This window comes from Chiroxiphia lanceolata, chromosome 10 (genome assembly GCF_009829145.1).
Source record: "Chiroxiphia lanceolata isolate bChiLan1 chromosome 10, bChiLan1.pri, whole genome shotgun sequence".
In the NCBI taxonomy this organism is placed as follows: Eukaryota; Metazoa; Chordata; class Aves; order Passeriformes; family Pipridae; genus Chiroxiphia; species Chiroxiphia lanceolata.
The window spans coordinates 5,255,660-5,281,572 of NC_045646.1; the positions used below are offsets into that span (position 1 = coordinate 5,255,660).

Below are 25,913 nucleotides of genomic sequence, written 5' to 3' on the forward strand. Positions count from 1 at the left end.
CAATGTCTGCAACTCTGGTCTATCTAGAGGCTTCTTGGTGCACGACTGCTCAATCTAGTCAAGTTCCTCCTATTTCTTTCTCATTAGTTCCTGATTTCAGACTGCTGCTGACTCTATTTCTCTCACTGGATTTTTCTCTCTGTCTTTAGTCTGGCCCCTCTGATCAGATCATCTGGAGGGAGCAGGAAAAGGGAATGAACAGAATGAAGATCAAATGGAAAGAGGGAAGAAACAGAAACAAAAGATGCCTTTAATGCTACTTATAGGTTCAGTCCACAGCACAGCTTTGTGCTACTTATAGGTGCTTTGGGATCAAGCTATGCAGAGAAATGTAGGGTTCTGGGGATAGAAATCTGAAAATGATCCAGGTACTCAGTGGAGTTTATTTTGTGCTCTTTATGTTAACATTGTATTTATTTAACATTGCCTTAAAATTCTTTGTGCTTCAAACTCTTGCATTGATAATATCATGGAAGACATCAATGGTGGGGATTGTTGTTTTGGGGAGGAGCAGAACGAAGAGCAAGGGAATTAACACTGAGAAAATATGTGGGTTCCTGCAAAAGCACACATATGTAGTGCTGGTATTTTCAACTGTCTGCCTTCAGCTTTATGTCCATGAGTTGTCTGGGGAGTCAAGCCAGTGGGTTACTCTGGGTCTGTGTACCTAAGGCTTAGGGGAATTAAGTTAGGGCAGAGAGAGATCTCTAGGCTGGTGGCTGAATGAAAACATGAAACAGGACAATAAAAGCAAACTTATTTGGCCCACACAAAGGAAATTACACTATTTTTCAAGCCAGAGAAATGCATGGGAAGGACAAGGCCTCTGTGTGCCCTTGGACCAAGAAGCTCCTGGTCCTGACAGCACAGCCTTTGCTGTGTTGCTGAGACACCAGAACAGATCTGCAGCACTGACAAGTTATTTCTCAAAAGTGTTGCTGCTCTTTTATTCTTGGGGAAAATCAGCTGAATGAGTGAGGTTGCGCCTGCCTTTCCTCAGTGCCACAAATCAAGGCATTTCTATTCTGACATGGAGTGAGAAGGTGAAAAGCATAATTAGTGCACCTGAAGTAGCTGGATGGACTATAAGTCAATTAGTCTGCTCTGAATTTCACTTCTGAATTTGTTGGGAGAAGGAAGTTATCTGTGGTCTGTGCAAATACTGAGATGATCAGCTCTTTCTTAACTGAAATTGTTTTATATTGTTCTCTAAGGTTGGGTGGAATCCGTAAATACTTTCAGTTTTGTTACATGTCTAATGCAGTTTATGCCTGCAATGAAAACACTGAGCTCTTTGAGTAACAGACACTGAACAGGATTAGCTGAAGGGATGAACTGCAGAGGGTCTTATCAGGTGAGATCATATGATAACCCTTTGGCTTAGGGTTTGATTCAAACCTACAGGAGTTCTTGAAAACGACATTCTATAGATCCACACAGAGATAAGGAACACACCGGCCTTGTTTGGAGCATATAAAAATATTTCTAATCCTGCCCTTTTGTACATGCTGTCCAGTGATGGATAAAGGGGAGCCACTGGCTGTTGTGAGTGCTGAGCCCTGCTCTCTGGATGCCATCCTGATTGATTCGCTCATGGCACGGAGGGATGTGTAAGCAGCACTTGCTGGCTGCAGCTGAATTACAATCACTGCAAGATTTCAGTGTAAGGGACTCTGGAGGTCATCTGGACCAACCTTCTCTTCAAAACAGGGCTTTGTGGGGAGTTCAATTCTCCTTTTCTTAAAAACTTACTGCATTTCTGGTAATGCCCTGTCAGTCACTTCTAAACTTGCCTGGGTGCATCTGGTTGTACCCTGAAATACCACAGTTCAAGTATATTTTTGTTCTCATTGTGATAAGACATCCCACATATGGTTCCTAATTCAGTGATATGTACTGACTGTGATGAGGGAGCACTGTGAGACTATCCATCATTCAGCGAGGTTTTGTCCAAGTCCTGATGGGCCACAGATGTCATGGAACTTGTCAACCTTTGCTGCAAGGGGCCGTTCCAAGGAACAGATGTCTGTGTTCAGTCACTTACTGACTGTCCAAAGGAAGCTTCACTGCTTATCCAAAAGTGGGGTAGCTGTCCTCATTACAGGCTAAGTTGAAAGCACAAACATCTTTTGAAAGATCGATATGACTTTGAATGCAAATGCAAAATATCACTTATAGCACTTGCTAAAGAGTTTAGAATAAAATGAGAAAAAGCCAGAATGCCACAAGGACAAACTCCTCTAGGAAAATAATGTTTAGAAAAAATTTAGTTGGATGAACAGCGAACAGACTCTGTAAAATCATAAGAGTATGTCTCGCATGGGTGCGTGTGTGCATTCTCTGTAATGCCTAAACACCCAAACTTCCTAAATCCCAATACAAATCAGGGGAGTCACGCTCAAAGAAGAAACAGGTGCTTTTGAAAATGTATGCAGGAGCTATAAATAACAGATAATGGCAAGAAGGATCTTCTGGTATACAGACTCTATTTTTATTGCTTGAGAGCTACAAGTAATAGAAGGCAAATAAGCTGCTTTTAAACAGGAAGTGCCTCTCAATGTTTTCCTTTGTCTCCCAGAGCTATTTGCTAAAGTGCTCCTTGGAGTGAATATAACCAAAGGAAAAGCACTTGAAGGATCTATGAGTGAGTAGGGGTGGTTATATAGAGAATAGAGGAAAAGCTTGAGAAAAGCTAATCTTATTTTAATAAAAATTAAATCCCGATCTGTACTGTCCATTAAAGTCAGAGGAAAGGTTGCTCAGTATTGGGGGAAAAAATCATATTTTTACTGTTTGTGTATTAAGTGAAGCACATTTGGACTGCTATGGTTGCTTTTGGAAGGAAGGAGCTTTGCACAATAGCACGTGATCTGAGCTGCCACGGACAGGGCAAAGCCACTTCCCTCTGTTTGTTTGGCAATGTATCCCAACTGACCACGCAACTCTTGCCTTGAACCTGCCAGTCTTCATGGTTCAGATGCCAATGCAGAGATAAATCTGTCCCTCACGCTCTGATTCTGTATTTTCATGTGCCTCATTTGTATGCACTGCCTTTCTTTAAAGAGAGAATTCTGACAGACAGCTCCGGTGCACATTTCCACTGTTAAGGGATGAGTTCAGTGAAACACGAAAAACCAGAATTTGCCTGTAGGTCCTTAGCAGAGTAACAAAGCCCCAGTGCTTACAGCAGATGGTGGAAAGAGTCTTTGTAGACGAGGAACAGAACAAAAATAACATTGATGCTGGTAATGAATTACGCTTATTAACTACCTTACAACTCAGACAGTCCTTTTGGTACTTACTAAGCTCTCCTGAAATCCCGGTCCAGCACAGTGTTTACTATGAGCGACCTTGTTGACTCACACTATTTTTTACAGCAGTAACAATTCCTGGTAGCAAGTGTTTATAGGGCTGGAGACCTTCTGTGGCAGAAGGCACCAGGTGAGCAGACTACCCCTTTATAACTGACTGCACGATTAGCAAGGGCTGGGGAAATGTTTACCTGAATCCTCACATGGGGACTGATAATGCCCAGAATTGCCTGTGATTTAACTGCCAGGCAGCTACAACCACCTACGTTATTCCAATTTTAGGGCATTTACTGCTCAGTTGCCAGATTTGCTGCTATTTAAAATTATTCCAGTGACTTATCACACCCTATAGCTTGGTGGAATAGACCAAAGCCTTTCTCAGCACAAAACTCCTTCCTGATAGCATTACCTGTGTTTTGTTGGAGCTGTCATGGCCTAAGCATCATGGATATAGACGATATGTGTTATTAGACTGACTGATTTAACTGGAATAAAACCTTGCTTTTATGTACAGAAATTTCCTTCTGTTGTGAAGCAGCAAACTTAAAAATTTCTATCTCCTTCAGACTTGAATAAAATCTTGTATTGTTGAAAGTTCACTGCTTCTTAGTAGCCACAGCCTCTGTTTTTATGTTGCAATGCCAATCTATACCCAGTCAGAGCTGTTTAGTGTGTGATCACTAAATAGCTCAGCTTTACATTAGACACTGATGACTGGAGAGTGAGAAATGGGCAGGATGTAATTGCTTCTTCCAGTGTAGCCAGGGGCCATGTAGGCATCTTGCTGGGGCCTCTTTTCTTCTCTTGTATGGAAAGCACAAAGAACCAGAGGCTCACAGGGGCAGAAATTGATTTTAGAGACCAGGAGTATTGATAACTGCTGAAATCCCACTGGCACCTCTCTCTTACACAAAGAACTCTGTGAATGCTGTTGTGCTTTTATTGTCCCTACAGTGGGGCTGAATGTTTTAATGGGACTCTTTGATTGCCTATGATTCTTTTGTATCACCTGAGATTCAATGGGGCAGATCTCATTTTCTGTTCACACATCCTCCCTATTCCCTCTGCCTGATCTAAAAACTTTACTCAGCGCCAGGTTAGAACCTAAGCCACAGCTACTTCTTATTCCTCTTGAGGCTGTTGCTTATTTGGAGTTAATCCTCCAGAATGTCTCAATATGAAGCCAACCTTTGGTTAACTCTAATAACAATTTTTACATTTCTACCTGGTTGCTCTGCTCTTTGGTTTCCTTCACTCTGTCTGAGTGGCACTCAATCAGTGCCACTAACATTATTTTCCTTTTGCATTTGCACTTTTCTGACTTCATTGCACATTAGACATTACATATCAGACTTCCACTCCTCTTTCAGAAAAGGCTTTTCCTACCCTTTCCCATCGTTTGCTTTCCCTTTTCACAACAGGTCCATGCATTCGTGAAACACCTGGCTGCATCACAGCCCCAAGAAGAGAACAAACCAGGAACCAGTTTCCTTGTATAGTTTAGGAATAGCCAAGTTTGAGCCAAGAAAGTGCAATAAAACATGACTTTTGAAGCCTGCATGTTCTGAGAACAAGCACAGTTCTCAGTGGCTGTGGTGTGGGCTTGGATGACTTTATAAGATGTTACAAAGTCGTATCCATCAAATAACTGTCCTGGTAGCCAGCACAAACTATTCAGCAACACGTCCACTTTCCATCAACATACCATGAATCTCCCTCCTTGCTCCTCGGACTGACCGAAAGCCCAGCAAGTCCGTGGCCCTTTTCCATGGTTTGACTTTCAATTAAGAGATAATGTGAGTGGAACAGCACAGTTCATCAGATAGTGTTCCCCTGCTGCTGCAGAAGGCAGAAGTATAGTAAGCAGAGGTCAACTGCTGAAAATCTACGTGCCTGGTTAAAACATTATATAATATGTTAGGCTAATTTTACCTAATTTCATATTCACATATATTAGTACAGCTTTTGTTATATACTTATCCTTATGTAAGTTACATCTGTTCTTTTATTCACTCATCCATGTTTGCTCTGCTTTCAGGTTTATGAAACAGGCATTCCACTGAGCTCAGCAAACGATGGGCATAATAACTTATCTAAATTGCAAAGTATGTGATGCCCTTGAGGTAAACTCAGTTGTGAAGGTTTTATGAAGTGTCTCACATGTGGAAGTGGAGGAAAGTGTTTATTTGCCAACTCCTGTCTCTCCTTTGGCTGTTCAAATGATGTTAAGAGGATCCTGTGAAACTGCTACAAAAGCCTAGGGGCTAAATGGAGAAGTAGAGCTGCATTATTATCTTCGTAGGGGAAGCAGAGCCAACGTGGCACTTGCACTTACACAACTCTTCTCTCTTTGGATGTCAAAAGTTTCTGGTTGATAGGCTCTAAAGTATCTATTTATTTAATGAAATGCCTCTCACTGTAACAATATTGTGCAGATTTATTAATGAATTTATTGTTATGAGATAGAAAAGTAATCTCTTTTATTTCTTTATTTTTTTTGTCTTAAAAGGCTGCAGAGAAGCAAAGGCTCTGCAGAGGAAAGGGGGGGCCTTCCTGCTGTATCTCAGATACTCTTATCCCCTCTGCCCTTCTGTAGCTGCTGTAAAGTCCTGCAATGGATTCCTTGAGTTACTCAGGGCTGAGCTTTTCCACTAGTCCCAGCACTGATGTGTGTGACAGATGTCACCTACATCATGTGTAACTTTGTCAGCAAGGAAGCTCATCAATAACACCCAGATCTGGCTATTAGGAGAGTGTCCCCACCTGCTTAAGACTCAGTGCCCGGACTGATATTTATGGGATTGAACTGAATTATCATCCCAGTTCCCCCCCCTATCTCTTGGAAGTCTCCTGTTCATTGCTGCTGAGCCTTGTCCATCAGAGATCAGAGATTGCTTAAACCACTGGGCTAAATCAGACTTGTTAAAGTAATTCAAGTTACATTTGAGTTTATTAAGAGAATTTACACTTTAAAATCCAGTAAGTAAAAACACATTTCTACCTCTGTGACTGGTGAAGACTTAAAGCCCCTTTGGAAGAGTGGATTTGGTTCTCTTTCCTTTAAAGTCTTCTGTTGGATACTTTAGATGCTATGCATAAGGAGAGCTTCAGAGAAGTTCATTCTCATGCCATGCTGATAGTGTGATATTTACGTACCTTCAAGATTCAACCTCTAACACAATTTGGACAGAGGCAGTAACTAAAAAAAGAAATTCCCAAGCCCCAGTAAGGCACCTCAAACCCTCTGTAAGCCCAGCAAGTTCAGTTTGGGAATTTCTGACAACTATAAAAAGAAGGATGGTGGTAAAATTTTTATAGGAATACCCATAGTCCTGAAGTAGGCTGGGTATCAGTCCCTCTGTTAATTGCTGGAAAGTTCTGAGGGTGTTTGTTTCCCCAAACTTGTAATAGGAAGCTCAAATTTTATCCACTGGACTGCAAGCACAACTGTTGGTAAAATCCTGAAGAACAGGGATTTTGGGAGACTGACCCAACCTATTTTTCCTGCCTCAGGCATTCTTTAGGGATATCTAGTACGTGGTAAAGGCTTTCTAGGAGGATGTATCTTAATCTCCCAAGGTAATCTAGGCTTTCCTGGGTCAGCTCTCCTTGTGGCTGCAGTCATAGCCCAGTAATACCAAGAAAGGCATCTTCTGCGCAGTGATGTTCTCTTGTCTCCAGCTAATTATGAGATCATTTTTCATTTCTTTGTGTTTAAGCTTCTGAAAATAATTAGCCCAATTAGCTGGCTTAAAAACGTAAATCTGTCAGTGATTTGGATGAGAGGCACAGCACCCAAAACACTTGAAGCTAAACACATATGAAGCTACACACTTTGTCAGTCCTGCAAATTCAAAATTGTCCAAATTAATTTTAAACTGATTTGATAAACCCTCCAATGTGACAGCAGGAAAAGCATTTGGGTCTCAGGCTTTGTGCCCTTTGATGTCAGATTTCAGCCTGAATGAATTTTTTATGGCTGACTCTGGAATATAAAACTCTGAAAACAGTGGTTTGTAATGGCAATTCTGACAGACCCTTTAACCATTTGGAAAATAGGCACTGCTATAACTCTGCTGCATTAGAGAAAAATGTTGAGTGCTTTCACTAGGTGCAACAGCTGTTTCTATTGCAAAAGTCAAACTTCACTGGTGGGAGCATAGCTGTCAGCTTTCCAGAGTTCTGCATTTATAGCTGTTTGTATAAATTCCTTTATGTTCTTTTTCGCTTTCCAATATATTTGAGTTAATTCAATAGCAAAAATACAAATAACTGCCTTGTAACTAGAGGTGTGTGAAGGTTCTTTGTCCTACAATCAATGTCATGTGATGAGCCAACTGAGAAATACTCAACTTTTGGGAATGGTTCCAGCACAAGTGATGTGTTAATCCACACCACATCAATTTTTAATAATCAGATTTAATCCTCCTTCTTAGTAACATGTTAGAGATCTTTAACCTAGTGTAATATTCTGATTAGAGCTGATTTAGAAAACAACCACAAAACACCAAAAAATCCAATAAACCCCTCTCCCCCCGAGCTCCCTGAGTGTTCTGCTGTCTCCTCTACTTAAAATGAAATTTTTCCTAAGAACATGTAGAATATGCTGAAATGCATTTTTATAAAAAGTAAAGTTGACGATGCTTTTAATTTCTTTGTTTTGATACAATACAGAAAAATATTTTTGTATTACGAAGACACAGAGTGAGTTCTTCTTGGAACAAGGCACCTCAAATCAAATAGTTATCTGAGTTGTCAAAAATTAAATGCAAACGTATGTTTAGAATGCAAACAAATTTTTAAGCACCAAATTTTACAATGGAAGAGAGCAGATTTTAGTGGATTTAGTAAATTTTGCTCCCGAATATTGACTTATGCACAGATTCACATGGCATAATATGGGATACCAGTCTGTTTTTAAGTGCTAATTTGATTTCTGTTAAAATTATACTGAAAGTAAAAGTATCCAGAGAAATATAAAGGACGTAGGTACCTATAGACAAATACACCAAAGAAAATATTTTTTAAAATTGAATTTACAATGAAATATTGGTCACTTCCTATTGAAATATGTGGGAATAAACAAAATTTTAAAGATTTATTAATACATATGTAAATATCTGTGTCCTTGGACACAACCACAATCCATTCTCAACAGCTTCTGACCTGTGATCATTCACAACTGTGAAAATTGGGCTGGTTATTCAAACACCTGGCAGTGGTGTTTCCAAAACCTGAGTTTTGGAAAAACTTTGAAATACCATCTTTGATATTTAAGTCTACTGTATGAAAATGGGAAGGCTAAGAACTAGAGAAGTACAGGGAACAGATCTATCATTTGCATTCATCTAGTTATCAGTGTTTATTATATATGGCAGGAAAAATGTATGTAATTGTATAAATGTATATAATCAATATCATATATAGAATTTGTGTTGCAAAAGATTATCCTCTGATCTGCAGGCAAGTATGAGAGATTTAGAGACTATCCCGGTGCAATGTCAGAAAGGTAGGAATATTTATCCTTTGTTTTGCTTCATGAGCATTTGAAAGAGATGAGACCCAGTCTATCTATAATTTGGGGCATTTAGGATTTGATTACTTTCTGAAAACATTCTGTTCTTGGAAAACTTTATTAAAAGCCACTGATCTGACAGCTAAGTGAGGCAATACACACCTACTCAGACTTTCTCTCAGAAGAGATAGATACTTTCTGAAATTTTAATTCAAATAACTTAGAAATATACCAAATATAATCACCTTGAAATACCTCAACCCTCCACCCCTGTGGTTTCTTTCAGGCATCAGTACCTTATTTGCTTACTCTGGGTACACCGACTCAGTGCAGGCAGGGTCTGGGGTTTTCAGTATCTTACCTGAAATCTGTCTGTAAACCCCAAATCCCAAAGAAGGACAATTTCAAGTCCTGCCAGTGCAGAAATTCAAACCCTCCTCCCATTGTATCCACAATCCAGAGCCAGTGTGCATCCCTCTGGGATCTGATGGGGCTGTAAGAACCACTAATAACATTTTCCCTTCCCGGTGACGCGTTGCTCACGTCCTTTTCCTCACGAGTGGCTGAAAGTCAATGGTGGTGAATGCCCAGATCTGTGATTTGCTCTGCTTTGAAAGACTTTGTAAAAACGTAAGATGCTCCTATTACATCCCAGGCCGACCTATTATTCATTCTGTCAGGTCAGATTCATCTGTATAGAGAAGCAGTACAAGACTCCTGCATTTCACAAATCCTTTCAGAATTAAATTGACCAGTTGCTGTGCAGAGACTCCAGAAAGGCGTTTACATGTCTTTTACCTCTCACGTCACCAAAGCCTCATTTGAGCTCCACTAAGAGACCTAATTTGTAGGGCTGAATTTTATTCCCTAACAATTTCCCCCCACACATCCAATTAGCACAGTACTGCAAATGACAAAGATGGAAGAGAATTCTAATTATCAGCAAAAAGGAAGCTACTCAGGTTGTTTTTTTTCTTTTTTTTTTTTTTTTTTATGTGTTAAACAACCCCATGAGACTGTTAAATGGACAAAGTTCAACCATAAGGGCTAAATCAAATAATAAATATGTATTTGTGGTTAGTGCCTGAGCACTAACAAGGTTCAAGGCCTTCGGTCAAGTTTCAAATGGCACCTACTTTCTTTCTACCTTTCAAACAGATATGACTCAGGTGGAAGTTACTCCCCAGGGAATGATATACCTTCGTGCCCTTTGCTGCAGGTTTTTACCTTCTGAATTTTAGTCCACACACAATCTTCTTCACTTCTTCCTTCAAGGATGTCCATGGCATCAGCCATTAGTGACTGCAGCTGTGGCACCGAGATAAAAATTATCAGTGTGGAATTCACACAGAAATAACTTCTCTAAATACACAGATTAAAACCTAATTAAAAAATCATTTGTACGCTGATGATTTTATTACTCATCTTTCACACAATGAGCACTGCCACCTCATCTTCGCTTCAGCCATTACACTGTTCTTATTGTGGGTATAAAACACTTCACAATGGGAAAAAATCCTCTGGAAAATTTGCACTTCAGTCTATACATTTTAATGCAGTCAATATTTATATTTAGTAAAGGAGGGCTCGGCTTGTAAAGAATAAAGGCTCCATATTTTATTCTTCAGCTGTCTGAGCTATTCTGTGTCGTACATGAATGCTTTTTAGTATTTTCTCCCAAGGCTAATGTATCATCATTTAAAGCAGCATGTAAAACCTCACAAGAGGACAACACTAAAGCTGAGATGCTTTTACTGTAGCTGGAAGTATCTAGCTCATTTTCCTTGCTTTTACTACCCTTTTCCTTTGGCAAACCCTTCCTTCTCCCCATCATTCAGCATAACAGAGCATAAACCCAAGGCTGACAATTTCTAGTGTAAACTATAAAAAGAAGCTGAGGGAAAATACTTGCTAATCAGTCCTTAGTGTGAGAGGGGAAGCTAAAATTCTGGAGAGCTGTAGCGTTGTCTCACTCCAGTACCCTTCCAGGTTAGTCATAGCATTGCCTCGCCCTGCACCCTTTCCAAAAGCTTGGAAATGTTTCAGTTGCTCTTAGTTCACTAAGAGAGACACAAGAGTCAGATTCTTGAGCAGCCATTAACATTGGTGTTTAGGGACAAGCTGGGAGAGACTGGTATTTAGTACCTGTGATATTGCTGTGCTCTAGTAGGTCTATTCCAAAATGTTTAGTTGGTTAAAATGAACCCAAACAATAGGTTTTGGGGTCTTTTCCCAAATGTGTTGCTCATTACAAGGAATTGGGCAATATAAGCATTAGAATTCACGGAGAAATTGTCTCTTCCCTTGAGAATTTGTCTCTTCCATCTGTACCTAGATGGGCAGCAGTGTAATATGAGTACATAGGTGATGAAACTTAAAACATCAGCATTTAGGCTCACTGCACAAGGTACAAAATTCTACCTTGAGACTGAACAAGCAGATCTGCATTTCCTCAAATTATGCTATGCATTCAGATATTTGAAGTCAAAATTATTTGTTTGTATCCCAACACTGGATAAAGGATGCAGGAATCTTCTTTTGACTCGCTAAAGAAATTTGCTGTGCTCAGTCAAAGGCTGCTTTCTCTGAGCTTGTGCAGCCATTAAGTTGGATCTTGTTGGTCCAAACACTTGATAAAAAACTTTTGGTGTTTTTAAGTCATGTATCAGCATTCATGAAAAACAAAACTGCAAATTCCTGCCTCTGGCTTCAATAGGAAAAGAGTTAACATGTCAGAAATTTTCCATCACAATACTTTTAAGACATATAATCTCCTTCTATGAAACCAGAATAGACACAGCCCAGAGATTAAGGGTATTAAGGGCAGAATGGGCAAAACACAAGTTCTGCATCAAACCAGGCAGTGGAGGAGCTGGTCAGGGGAAGGGGAGGATGTTTCCATTGCTTTTTGTGGAGTAATTCTTTCTGAAGAACTGGTTAAAGGGCACCCACTGGAGCAGGGACCAGGACATTGGTCTGTCACCCATAAGGGGCTGCTCTGGCAGCCCAACCAGGTTGCAGATTTCACTGCTTTGGGCAAGAAGATAAACCAAGAAATCTTTATGATTAAGGTTTCATTGATATTGATACATGCCAGTGAAAAGTGGACAATGTGTGCTCTGGTTTTAATTTTTATCATCCAAAGTTTTTCCCCAACTCTATTGGAAGATAAACCATGCCCCTACAAGAGCAGGCAGTTAGCAAACCACAATAATTCTCCCAAAACTGGCATTTTTTGGAAGATTCCCCCCCAAAGAGAAATGTTGCTTTAAAAAAACGAACAAACTTGTCCTTTTTTGATTTTAAATGAAAATAGATTTTTTTCTTTTTTTTAACAACCTTTCATCTTGATTTATGATGTACAAATGTGGTGACATTGAAGTCATAAACCTTGGAAAGATTTTCTTCAGGGTTTTTTCTCCAGTTGCATTCAACTGTTCAAGCTAACTGAAACCACAGAATCTTCATTTTCCCAGGGTCTGTGAATACTGACCTAAAAAGGCCTCAGTTGAGGTTCTTTGTGCCATATATTAGGACTCTATTTAGTTACAGGAAGACATTTACACAGAAGAGTTTATAACTGAAATGCCTTTGGGATCCCGGAGAATTGCACTATTATAAATTCAGCGTGTTTTAAAATTTATACAACTTATTCTGTATGTGATGGCAAACATTTGGCATCTTTACCCTTTTCTAACTCCCACAATTTAACTGCCTTGCTTGGTCATAAACTCTTATCTCAGTTTTACCAGTGCAAAGTCAGAATGACCTCAGAGGAATTAGTTTAAATTTTTATTAGTCAAAGAGAGATTAGAATTTGGCCAGGTCAGTTTTCTTCGAGGAAAAAATTTAGATCTCTGAAACGCTGGTGAAGAGTAAAAAGCACATGGGGTCAGCGTGGGTGCTGTGATTCTGACCCCATGGACATGGGGCTGCCTCTGTAGCAGTCATTGAGAGGTGCTGAATCACACCAGTATAGCCCAGTCCTCCAAACATTTAATCCTGCCTGGACCCCCATGAAATGAGCAGAGCTGAGCAAGGGAGAATCTCTCACTCCCTGGGTGATTCAGGCGTGCAGACCCAACGATGGGCAGTGATGTTCTGTGCCTGGTGATGTTGGGATGTGGTAGGGAACCGATCCCTACTGGCATAGGAAAAGCCTGTGCCATGTGGGCTGGTGTCACCAGGAAAGATAAAGCCCATTAATCACTCCCTGGTGAAGTTACTCTGCAAGTTCTTGCCTGCAGTCTTGTGCCTCAACACTGTGGTGCTTTAAGTTTACTAAAATATTCCAGCTAAAAAGCAACCTAGCCCCCATTTGCACAGAGAGAATAAAGACATATTTTACAGCAGGATGGCAGAACAAAGAAAAATAAATGAATTCTGAATTAATGCGGTGTAGCTAGTAGAGATTTTCTGTCTTTATTCTTTTAAAAAACATTTTTACCCTGGGCTCAGTAAACAAACAATGTGTGTTTTGTTGAAAGATTTAAAGTCTGTCACTTAAATCTCCCAGCACAGACTCTTGTTCTGCCCAGTCCTACCCTTAAGAGACTGAAGACCTATGTCTTGGGTGGTCTAAGGCCTCCCCAGAAAGCTTTCCAGGGAGGTCAGGCTTATGATTACTACATGACAGGATACAGACAAGAGAGTAAGAGCCTCTGCTGAACGTGTGATGTACTGAAAATATTGTGCCCTGGAGAAAAATCTATCACTGAAATATGTACCAATAACTCAAGACCCTTTAGTCAGCCTTGAAATGTGGGCCTGCTGAAGTTTAATACTAGACAACTTGCATCAAAAGGAGAATGTCTTTTAATAACACAGTTTCTTCGCAATGTCATTTCTCCTTATCTTGAGCCCAGACTTCAAAGTCTGGCAACCACCTCCTGCAGTTGCAGGCTGCTGCTCCTCTTCCCTAAAGCAAGCTGCTGTGAAGCTTTAATTCTGCAGAGCTTAGGAGCTTTGCAGGACTGCAGACAAATGGTAAGGGACTGGCTTTGGGAAAACCAAGAGTTTTTAGTTGGATCATCAAAATTAGACCGCATTTAAATGCAGGGACTGTGGAGGGACTTTTATTTTTTATTTTTATTTTTTTTCTAGAATGAAATGCTTAAAATTTGCATCTACCTGAGCTCCCTCCTTCCACCATCATAAAGCCTGACAGCCTCGAGGAAGAATAATCATGCAGTGCTATCTGATTGCAGCTTATTGATGTACTATCAGGTTATTAATGACTGGCATCACTGCCCTCCTTTCACAAAGGGAAAAACAAAGCATAGCAGGCACACAGTGTTATTCAGAGACAGGGAGCAAGTTGTGGATGGAAGCAGGAAAGAAAACCTTTTCTCTCCCTTCCCTCAGCTGTAACTAGATTCGGCCTGTTTTGCCGCAGGTGGCTTCTGATGTTAGATAACTTAAAGTAACACGATCTGAATAATTGCAACCATTTTCCCAGACTGATCTGGGGAGGTTTGGGGGAAAAGAAGAGGTTTTAAAAATATGCCCACAGATGAGTCATGCTGGTTCTATAAAAGTCATCCTTGCAGGTGATCAGCACCTCCTCTGACAAAGCACTGAAGGAGGATTTAAAAACTACTTCAGGTCCACACATCGGAAAAATGACTTCCAGAGCAAATTGCAGTGCAAAGCTCTGCCCCTGCCCTTCCCTCCCTTGCTCCCTTCTTCTAAAGGCCAAAATAAGTGCTAGAAATAAAATTGACCAGTTTGGCACCCTCCCAAGAGACTTCCTGTAGGTAGGGAAGGGTGGCCAGCTCAGCCATCACTTGATTCATCACTTGGGACTGTTCCTCCACTCTCTGCAAGCAGCCAAGGAGGCTCGTGTAATGGAACCTCTCCATCACACTTGGACATGGTCTGTGCTTGTCCTGTTTCCCCAGCAAAAGCAAGTGGATTAGAGGAGAGTCACAGAAAAAACCCCTTATCCTATAATCCCTATACCTTGAGGCTTGTCAACATATAGGTTTGTGCTGGTAATGCTTTGAGCAATATGGCATCCAGCAACTTTAAGATGATGTTGCTGACAATCTTTAGAGAGGGTTAAAAAAAAAGACTTTCTTGCCACACTCTCACTAGCACTACTAGAAAAAATAAATATGCAGTCATAACATATGTGAAGGGGGACAGCAGATAACAAAACTTGAATGCAATTTTCTCATTTGGAAATGGTTTTCCCATAATCCCCTCTATTAGATGTTACCTGACTTTCATGGATTGCTTCTAAAGTTTCGATGAAGAGGTTGAGGAAAGCACGCAGTGTGTCAGTTTATGGTTTGTTTGCAGACTAGGCAAATCTAGAGTTTTCAAATATATAACCTTGAGGGACTAAAACCTGCAGAGGTGGTCTCTGATCCTCCAGGCAGCCAGGCACATGGTAAATTTTAAGTGTGTGAATACAGAAACTCAGCCAAGTGCTTGCATAAAATCTCAGCACCTGCTGAAGTGTTTGATGGATGGCAGCCTTGCCACCATATTTTCAGAAGTATTCTGATGCCAAAAATGCAAATAAGCACCCTACTGAGATTTTCAAAAGCAATTTGGCCTAGATTCCCGACGAGATGGAGCCATTGCATATCTGAATGCTCAGCCCTTCAGAGTGAGATTTCCATTCATCTAATCAGGGTTTTGAATGCACTTAAGTGCCTGAAATTCCAAGAATTGGCATCAATTTTCAAAACCACTTCCAGTATTTTTAGCAGACCTTTGTTCTGGCAGTTCCATATGGTGGCACCCTGATGCTGCCATTTCCATACACTTCAGGTAGGTGACTCTAGGTCCAAGAGTATATTGAAGAGAGTGAAAGGAAAGTTTGGAATGAGAGTGAAAGGGAAATTTGAAATGACATTTATTGTTCAGTAAATGGTGTCCTGTTTTTAAATTGAACTCCTCTTCACAAAGAATCTTGATCATTTGGTTTGATCTTGGTTTTGCAGAAGTTTTCACTAGGCAAGCATCAAGTGTTACCAAAATGACTATGACAGTGGTTCTTTTATCAAGTCTAGGAATTTAGTAACAGCTCTGATCTTGCTTTCTAAACCTCTTACAGGAATAATAGTGGAAAAAACTTCAGTTTTCCTTAACTCTAGAAACATACAAATGATCCTGATACAGTTAATTTTACCCCCTTTAATATAACACCTAAGACAATGGTAAAATAGTATGAAATAAAAGACTGTGTGCTGGAGACCAATGGCAGGAATGGAGCTGTAGTCTGTGAGTTCCAGAAGTGAGAGCAACCGGAAAAGAAAGAGCTGAGCCAATGAACTGGCATTTCCATTAGCTGAAGGAGAGAATCAGGCACTGCACAGGGAAAAGGAGCTCTGGTCAGCAATTCTCTGAGCATTGCAGATAGCTCCAATCAGCTGTGTTTGGAGAGGTTAATTTAAACCCAAGCATCATGAAGCAGAGAATCCAGCACGGTAGGAGATACCTCTTTTGAGAGAAGTGTGCTTTGATTAGTCTATTAATGAAAATGCCAAGAGCTTATTATTCTTCTCAATAAACATAATGCAGGGCTAAATTCCAAAGAGAGCAAACAACTGAAAAGGGAAGGAGAGATAAAACACAATGATAGCAGAAGGACCATTGTGTATAAATAGGTACAAATAAGACTGGGGTGGCAATTAAGCTTCTGATAATTCAGGTTGAAGGTCTGCAGTGTGTTTCACCCAGACCAGAAAAGACAGAAAGCCTACCTAGTTCTAAGATGAATTTTACTCAATTTATGAATAAGATATTTGGTGACACAAAGGTGTATAATAGCAGGTGATTTGACTTGAGGAGCCAGGAGGGTCCTTCCAGACTCATCTTCTGATGAACTTCTGTTGACCCATCCCTAAGAGCAGAACAGGACAACTTTCTTACAAACTATTTTTATCACTTGAGGAGTCAGTTTCTGAGGACTTGACCTAGTATTAGTAGGAGATATCAGCAAGAAAGAAGATTTCTGTGCTCTCTGATATGTGAAATTGTAAGTCTGACCCAATCTAGTCAGAGTGGTGTGAAAGAAAGGAACAAAACAGAGCTCAGTCTCTGCCTGATCTCCTGTGTCTGAAAGACAGCTAGCTGTGTCCCCAGGTAGAGCTGTGTGCATTAAAATAGGGAGAAGCAATTAGTTAATGAGAAAGAGAGCTCTTATCAACATGAAATAGTCTCACAACATTTGAGATGCAGCAAATGGTTTTTCCCCTGCTATTCTTGAAATCCGCCCAAACCCTTTTTGTGTGAGCACTAAGAAATGAGTACGTTGAATCATCAGCTAAAGAAGCAGGTAACAATCCTCTCTCATCATGCTGTGTCTGTTGGGGGCTTCTCCAGTGATTAAGAAAGCAAAGGCTAAAAAGAAAACAATTCTTTCTCTGCTTGACTCTTCTGAAAAATATGAGAGCAGGCCATGTAGCTATGGGAAACAAATTGGACATCTGAGACAACACACGCTCTACGGACACAGCAATGCTGTTTGAGTTTAGAGTAGGTTGAAAGTAAATAAATAACCAAACCCAGGTTTTTTTATGAAGGGATTAGAGGGAGTTGAACATTGTCAAAGGTGGTGTTTCAGTGACAATGAGAAATGCAGAAAGAGGAAGTAAATATCTGCTGCTGGCAGGAGAAAAAAATTCCGCAGGGAGCTGATCCACATGATGAGGATTACATGAACTATAGCAGAATTCAAGGGGCTACTAAGCTGCAGTAAAAAACATAATAAAGTGAATGGGTGATCAGATGAAGATGAAATCAGCTCAGGTAGGCACAGTGAAGGTTAAGCAAATAGCAAACTTAAACAGAGACTCCAGCGGAAAAGAATTAGTAGCAAAGAAATCAACAAATGCAGTTTTATGGAGTCATAGTTGTATCCTGGTTAGAAATGCAGTAACATATTCAGATAATAAATGACTAAATTATGATGCTATTACTTTCTGGGTGGGTCTCACCCCTGTTGTCTGATATGCCAAAAATGAGCAATTGATGGACTGTCTCTTGAGGAATTAATTCATAATGGACAGTCTTGTCTGAGGCAGGGGTCCTCCCAAGTGGGACCATTCCCTAGAAAACTTTTTGCTGTACAAATTCCCTTTAAACTAAAAGCAAAAAGGGTGTTTATTCCCAGTGGCATCTTTAAAGACCTCCCTGCTGGGAGAGAAATAAGGTCCTGATGCCCAAGAATCAGCCCTGTGACATTCTCCTTCCTCTGACCTTGGGATGAAAGAGCACCCACACAAAGCAGATCAGTCAGTTCTGGAGGGAGCTTACCTGCTATTTCTAAATACCCAGCACTAACAACCAGAGCAAAGCTGGGACAGGCTTTCACTGCAAAAAGGAGCTGGAGAGCATGTGAGAGGAGTGAATCATTTGTCCTTTCATATATTGAGAATTTCGGCATGATACCCCCACCTTTTGCTTTTCTCTATACGCAAGAAAGGAGTCATCCCTTCTGCCACTTCTATTTATAAATAAAGCTAAATTGCTGAGTGCTAAAGAAAAAGAAAAGTAAAGAGGTTGGTCAGCCTGGATTTTAAGCAGAATGTATCATATCCAATATACATGGCACGTTTAGCTCTCAGCTTAAAGAGCACCACTTTGCAAATGCCTGGAATGCCCCCAATAGTTCTTCTTTTCTATTGTGGAGTCTTTGCCACTATTTTTCAGCTCAAAAATGTGAATGAAGTTATGTCTTGAAAGCAGCTCTGTAGTGTATTGCAGTAACAAGCGGAAAAAATCCATCATAATGTTTCTTGAATGCCCTTGGTATCCTTCAGAATGCCTGTGTGCTGAAATCCATGTGAAATAAACACTTTCCCTCCACTTAAAAAATAGACAACAAAACAGTGAGATCTGTAAATATAAGCATCATGCTGTGAATCATATGGTAGGGTTTGTTCACCTTTATGATATGAGCAGTATAATAAACCCCTCTGGCCACTGTTTCTCCTCTTAAGTAGCATCATGTGCCATCAGCATGGGATTATAGCAGCAGAAAGGCAAATTTGGTGTGTACAAAGCAGCAGAAATTACCCCAGTGAATAACTTGGACAGAATAACCACTTGTCAGTGCTGGCAATCTTGGCTGGGATATGAGTAGTTGAAGGTCTGGCCAATAGCTACTTTTTTAGGGCAAATAAAATAACCCTTGTGCCATGGTATGCATTTCTGGGTAGAGGAGGTTTATGGCATTTCCCACCAGCCACAGATGACGCTGCACAGGGACCAGACTGTGACATTCTTTCTCAAATGCTTCTTGCTTTATGATACACAAATGTCCCCTTGATTTAAATGGGACTGACTGTTCTTTATGAAGAAGGGGGGGGCAAGAGAAAATTCTCTGATTTTTTAACATGAAACTTCATGTCTTGCTGACAGTGGTGTGCGTGTAAAACCCATAACTAACTCCAGTTGTGTGGCTGCAAAACTGAGGTAACAGAATTGACTTAAGTATTGAGTGTTGACGTGGCTTAATAAGCTCTACTTTAGCAGTTCGATGTTTGTGTCAAAAAAATCTGATCAGGACAAGAATTTGGATTGTACATTTGCATCTTCAAATGAAAAAGAGGACAGAAAGGAATGTTGGTTCTATTAAAAACCAAAGATTTTTTTATCTTTCTAAAGTCTGTTGTATAGCTCAAGTCTGTAGCTGAAGTTTTTAATTTAGTTTGTGTGTGATGGAAATAAGATGGGTCGTATTTCTAGCTTATAGAAAACTTCAGAATACTTTCAAGGAAGCAAAATTTGCCAAATCTGTCAGGCCCATAAAGAGATGTTCATCTCCAGTAGCAGAGCAGCTCTGGCTCTGTGCCTGCCTGTATTATCAGGTGTAATTGGCATTGTCATTTGCTCTTTGGGTCAGAGGTTCTGTCTTGCTTGGATCTTGTAATCCTATGAAAACTAAAGGGAAAGTGAATGATAATGAATATGGAATTAGTAGGTGTTATAACTCAGTGGTAACTCCTTCCACCTGGGGGCTTCCCTCCTCTCCGTTAAAGCTCCCACACTGACCCCCAGGGCTGGTTATAAATCTGTAGGACCGTGGTTCAGCCATGTTATCCCATTCTTGGTGTTGCTGAAGGTGGCACTGGGGTGGCCCTGGCTTGAGCCACAGGGATGCTGTGCCGACCTCCTTGAAACAAAAAAGGCAAGTTTGTTGCTGCCTATACAGCTGTGATGGAGGAATCTCACCTCTAAAAGTTCTGTGTTATACCCAAAGAGAGAATTGTGGACTCAATTTTTTTTTATTTGCAGTTTTACTGGGGCTTTTGCAAAAACTAGGGGTTTATTCTGTATCCAGTACCCAACCCACTGCCTGTTTGCACCTGTAGCTTCTTGTAGTGCATTGAAGTGCAATGCCCACAGCAGGAACAGACATTTCACTTTCTCAAAGATACCGCTTCTATTAGCCTGCTCATCAATAACTTGGGCTTTTGGTCATCCAAAGCCAACAGCACAAGGCCTCAGGAAAGAACTGGAGAGAAGCAGCTGTGTTCCCTTGGGGATGTCTGACCTCAGCCTGCTTCTCCTGCCTCCCAGCAATGCAGACACTTCGAGAGCACCCATTTTGGAAAAGTATTAAGCACCTTTACCTCCCACTAAACATTTACTGTTGTTTCTGCAGCTGCTCTCTGAGACTAAAGGAGATAGAGCTTCCCCAAATATCTAGCTAATGTTTCTTCCTTGCTAGGGGTTGCTAAGTAGCAGTTTTTGTCAACCTCCTATCTAAGAATATAAATCCTGTGATTTGCTAGGACACCCCTGACGAGAAAATGGCTCTGATTCCTTCAATGTGCAGAAAACTCGAAACCGGTTATTGCTGGGGAAAAAGCATTAACATTAGCATTCACAATCTGGGGAGGAGAGGCTTCTTCCTCCTATTTTCAGAGGAATAATTTAAGAATTGCATTAAAACAGTCTAGTCTACATGCAAATTTGATTTTTGACCTTTTGTGCTAATCAACAGCCATGGTGCTAAGAAGCTGTGTACGTTATTGCGGAAAGTATGGAGTAGAATTAACTACTATACCTTTAATACGGTTGTAGCAGATTTGAAGGCTATTTCACATACTTCAATACATAAGGTTCAGGATCTGAACCACTAGAAATGCTTCAGGTAGCAATTATTAACTCTTAATGGAGACCCTGGTGGGAGGTGTAGTATACCGTGGGTATTAAACATATTAACAGTAGTTTTGGTGGTTATGTGAAGAAGGGATATTATATAACAGGCCGTAAAGATTTGAGAAAATTGCATGTGAAGTCATCTTAAATAAACTCGGCACACTTAAATAATTAGGACTGCTTCTCAAAGGTATCTAAACCCCATTTGAGCTCAGCTTCCAATGGAATTCATGGAATACAATTTCTGGACACAGGAGGAGCACGTGCAGCATGAAGTACCCACCAAAAAGCACAGGTCACACACACACAGACACACACACACACACAGAGGCTTCTGCCACCACAAACACCACACACCAGAAAGGAACCTTATACTCATACTTACTCTGGTGCTTCTTATAAAATCCATTACTGGCATGATCTTTTTCTCACTGCTTTCCCCCAGTCTTTTTGTTTCTTCATCCATGGTAGGACTGAAAGGTGCTTTCTGGTCTAGGAAATGAAATCACAAAACCATAGACTGTGTTTACTCCATAGAGAATCTTTCAGGCTGAGGGTAAACTGGAGGAGGAGTGAAGGGAATAGAGAGAGCTATCTGGGCAGTCAGGACTGCCAGCACAGAGAAATGGTCCCCAAGAAACCCCTCAACTCTCCTCATCCATCAAGGATCATGGAGAACACCACTGAGCTATTCAAGCCATTAAGCAATTTGGTGTACCTGAAAAGATTGGTTGTTTTCTAGTTAAAGACCTTTCCAAGTTTTTTCTAATATATTTGTTTCTGAAATCTAGAGTAAGTAAGTACTGCTGGAGATGCAACCATGTCTGGCCACATGTAAATTCCGTGATGACCTGGAAGGGAAATGAAAATAATTTCCACTAGCTCATTTTTTTTCAGTTGTAAGAGAGGTTACTTTTTTTCGAGGGAAAAAAAAAGGAAGTCTAAAAAGGAGTGAAATGGATTCTAGAAAGCTTGACAGAAAAAAGGTGACGAAACCAACCCATCCAGCTCTAACACGGTTTTGACATTTCAGACTTTGCAACCTTTTGCATCTACAGCTTCAATTTTGCTGATGCAAAAGATAAAGCATGTTCTTCCCATCTATGCACTTTTCAGTGCTGATCATCCAAAGCATTAATAACTCAACCCTTCAGAACATAACATCCGGATCTTTTAACTGTAAAAGAAGCTGTTTTGTTGTTCCCTGAATTTGTGAGGTTTAATTTCCTACAGATTTGTGCTTTTGCCATCACTACCACCATAATCCCAAGTTTCCTACCTGTCCTTTCTGATCCCCCCAGCTGGCATGTGACAGCCTGTGCTGTGGCATGTCCAGAGTTTGTGACTGCTGCTGTCAAAGCCCTTGTGTGTCAGCTGAGTGGGTCTTGCCCCGACCTCAGGAAGGACAGATGTTCAGAGCACTTGTACAAGCCACCTTTGTGTAGGGAACTGGACCAGTTCTATCCTCCCTCCCCTTCCCCTGCAGAAAATAAACCTAGATTGAATGTCAGTGTCACTTTTCACAAAGGAGTGCTCTGTTTGCAGGGAGCTCTGCTTTTAAGATGCCAGGCTGTGCGGTCACAGTGACAAATGGACAACCCCACTCGGCACTCTCTGGACTTACCCTGATATAAATCAAAGCAAGTGGACCTGATATTTCCCTTGCAGCATATTCTGCTTCTGATGGATTCCCAATTTTGTGACAAACTGCATTGTACACTTGGATCTCGATGTGTATCTGCTCCTTTTCCCTGGCAATAAGAAAACTTTGAAATCAATTCAGTCCTTACACTCCAGCAGAACTTGGACTAAAATTGGACAGATATTTGTTACAGGATAGGAAGATTATTTAAAATAACATGTTCTTGAGATGCCTGGTATTTCACACCCACTGTTAAAATGGGACTTACCTCTTATTTTTAATTTCACCTCTGTGAGATACAGACCTGCAGTTTGGATACTCAGTGCCACACTGAGCTTGGAGCTAAATCTATTGCTTTTGTTGTCTTCTTTGGGTGGGCACTGTGATTTTAGGTCAGATCTGAATAGTTAAGTTGAGAAACCTCTATTGTCTCAGCTGACTTCACCTAAGGCTGTTTTGAATTATCTCAGCACCAAATGTAGGAAAAGGAGCCATGTCTGCTCTGTCTGAGAGGGTTTTCCAGGACAGCCCTCATACAGATATTGTTTTTTCTTTGTCTTCTATACCATTTTATTCCTAGAAACTTCAGGGATCCCAAAACCTGCTCTAAGAAAAATTTGTATAAAATTGAAGCAATTATTTTAGCTGATAGATTAAAACACATTTTAAGGCAGAACTGTTCAATCTGTTTTATAATTGACTATATATTTATAAAATTCCATAGGATTTGAATCTTTTACCCTTTCTTTTTTTCCTTCTTTCTTTTTCCTTATTGGGAGGCATAAGAAAATGACTGATGACATTTTCGGACTCATTCGGTGATTTATGAACAAAAAATCACTGAGTTTGCTTGTGTGCTTCTGAAAGTCTCACCCTTGCTGTAAATTGAGGGAGTTTTATTTTATGCTTCTTTTAATGCCAGTACTTTTGTCCCAGAATATTTTCCTCAGTCACATCAGCAAGTAAAAGGAAGACAGGGATTTTACGATTTTCATGATAAATAAGTCCTCATTTTCTCTCTTTGAACAAACCCAAAGCTCTTGCCAGAAATCCAATACATGGGTGCTCTGTAACTTGTAAAACACCATCTCGTTTTAATGCAAAACCAACACGAACAAAGCGAGTTTACTTGTGCTACCTCTTTGCACAGTTTTGTGGCAAACACTTGGTTTCCTAATTCCTATTTGTGTTTTAGAAGTAGGTTTTATTTTCATTTCCAAAGACGCAGTGTGTCTCCTTTTGGAAACCTGATTTATCCATTGAGCGCTGGGCTCAGCGGGGTCAGAGCTGTCCGACCTGGGGGCAACTCTTGCAGGGAGCAGGCAGCCTCTCAGCCTTTTGGATGGCTGTGTTGGCAGTGACAGTGGGAGGTGAGCTACACAGCCAGTTTGTGTGACAAAAATAGAGGCTTTCCAGAATTTGACGTGGGAAATGTACTTTTCCCTTTATGTTTCTCAATCACCAACTCAAAGCCAAGCGTTATCAGGGTCAACTATGTTCCAAATCACCAGGTTAACGACAGGAAGAAATGCCTTTTATCCTCCTGGCTCTCTTTTGCCAAAATGTCATGTCCATTCCGCTTGAAACAAGCCCATGGTCACCAGAATTTAGGCATGTGTTTGTGCCAGGAGATGGTATTTGAGTTCACTCTGCTAGGAGATGATAACAGACCCTGATAAAGCCCTTTTTCACTCTGGATCCTACTTGTGGTCAAAAGGCTAAAGGAAATATGGCTCTATTCCCATCCATGTAGGTGAGATGCTCTCAAAGGTGCTGGTCAGCCCAGTAGAGCTCATAAAAGGCAAAGGTAATTTTGGAAAGGGAGGGCCCTGCTGCAGGTGTGACCATCAGTGGTCATGCAAATCCGTGGAGGTGGGAATGAGCTTGAGTGTCCCTGTAACCACAATACACTTGCAAACCTACCTCTGAACAAAAGATTAATTGCAATAATGAAATCCAACAATGGAAATATGGCACTTCATGGATAAAAATAATATTTATGGGGATTTGCAGTATAAAGTCTGTACTTTGCCTGAGTGCTCGTTCCATTACCTAAATCACAGACAATCACAGAGCAGATCTCAGAAGACAGTTTTCCCCCCCGGAAGTGTAGAAATGTCTGGATCTCAAGCTTCAGAGTCTCTCAACTTCTTTTTAAGTCAGACATGCACACAAAAAACACACAGTGCTTAAGAGGATGTGAAATCTGCTGTTACCTGTAAATATGTGCTGCATGTAATCAGGGTGCTTTTTAGCAAAGGTTTTGTCTGCCTCCTTTACTTTGGCACTCTCTTCTCCTTTCACAAATGGTTTTTACATAGTCAAAAAAGATATTTCTCTCTTGAAAGCTTCTTGAATTATAGCCTAAAAAAAGGCAAAGAAATTATACATTTCATATTAGGAAATGGCTAGTTAAAAAAAATAAAATACCCCCCCTACTTTCTCTGATGATATTTTCCCTTTAATAATTGCACAGTCATGCAAAGATAACATATTTTGATCTTGAATATTAATTAGAGTGGAATTTAAATTAGGTCCAGAAAATACTGCCTTTCTATACTCAGAAAATCAATTTAATGGAGAAAGAACATTTGTAAACAGTTTTCAGTGCAGTGAGCCTATGTCCTCAATGAGGAGAAAAGTATTAGCTAAATTATCTTTTAGATGAAAAGAAAAAGTGATTCCATGCTCTCTGAAGGTCACAGCTTTCATCTGAGGGTTTTATTCAGTCCTTGGGATTTGGTTAAACAATACTAAGCATTCACATTACCCCTTGGGTTGGCATGAATCAGACACTGTGCCTGTACGGAATATTAGTCTTAAAATATTGCATTTAAGCACTGTTTGCATTAAGAGTAAAATTCACTCCTGTGCAGAGGGCAACATGAAGCTTATGAACCTTTTCATCCCTTAAAAATGACTTAAATGATGCATTGTGCTGGTGTGATGTGAAGAGATGGATTTCACACTCAGTGGACCCCAATGAACTGGTACTGGAGCTGCCAGGAGGAGCTGCCAGACTGAGAATAGCCTTGCTCAGCCCTATTATCCATCAGGGTAAGGGAGGCTGAGCTGCAGCTCCTCCTGGGCTGGGCTTTGGCTTAAGACCCTGTTCAGTGCTGCTGTGGCTGCATCTGTTGATAACAATTTTGTCTTCTTGAGGTGGGCATTGCTTTCTGAAAACTGAGGGAACTGCAAGGCTTTGTTAATGTGTCTTGGCAGAAGCATAAACCTGGTTAATAGTGACAGGGATAACACAAAGTTAATAGAGATGGTCAGAAAAGCATAACTTGAAAAGACATATGCATTTTTACAGGGTCTA

General features: G+C 40.5%; 1 protein-coding gene across 1 annotated transcript in view; it reads right to left on the reverse strand.

The window, feature by feature from the left end:
• The window catches only part of SPATA16 (spermatogenesis associated 16), a 78,240-nt gene that overhangs the window by 3,347 nt on the left and 48,980 nt on the right, over nucleotides 1–25,913 (reverse strand). Inside the window, 6 exon segments of the mRNA XM_032697994.1 lie at nucleotides 10,054–10,134; nucleotides 14,550–14,703; nucleotides 17,092–17,104; nucleotides 21,331–21,441; nucleotides 21,668–21,800; nucleotides 22,574–22,700. Of these exon segments, the coding sequence (XP_032553885.1) occupies nucleotides 10,054–10,134; nucleotides 14,550–14,703; nucleotides 17,092–17,104; nucleotides 21,331–21,441; nucleotides 21,668–21,800; nucleotides 22,574–22,700 (619 nt within the window).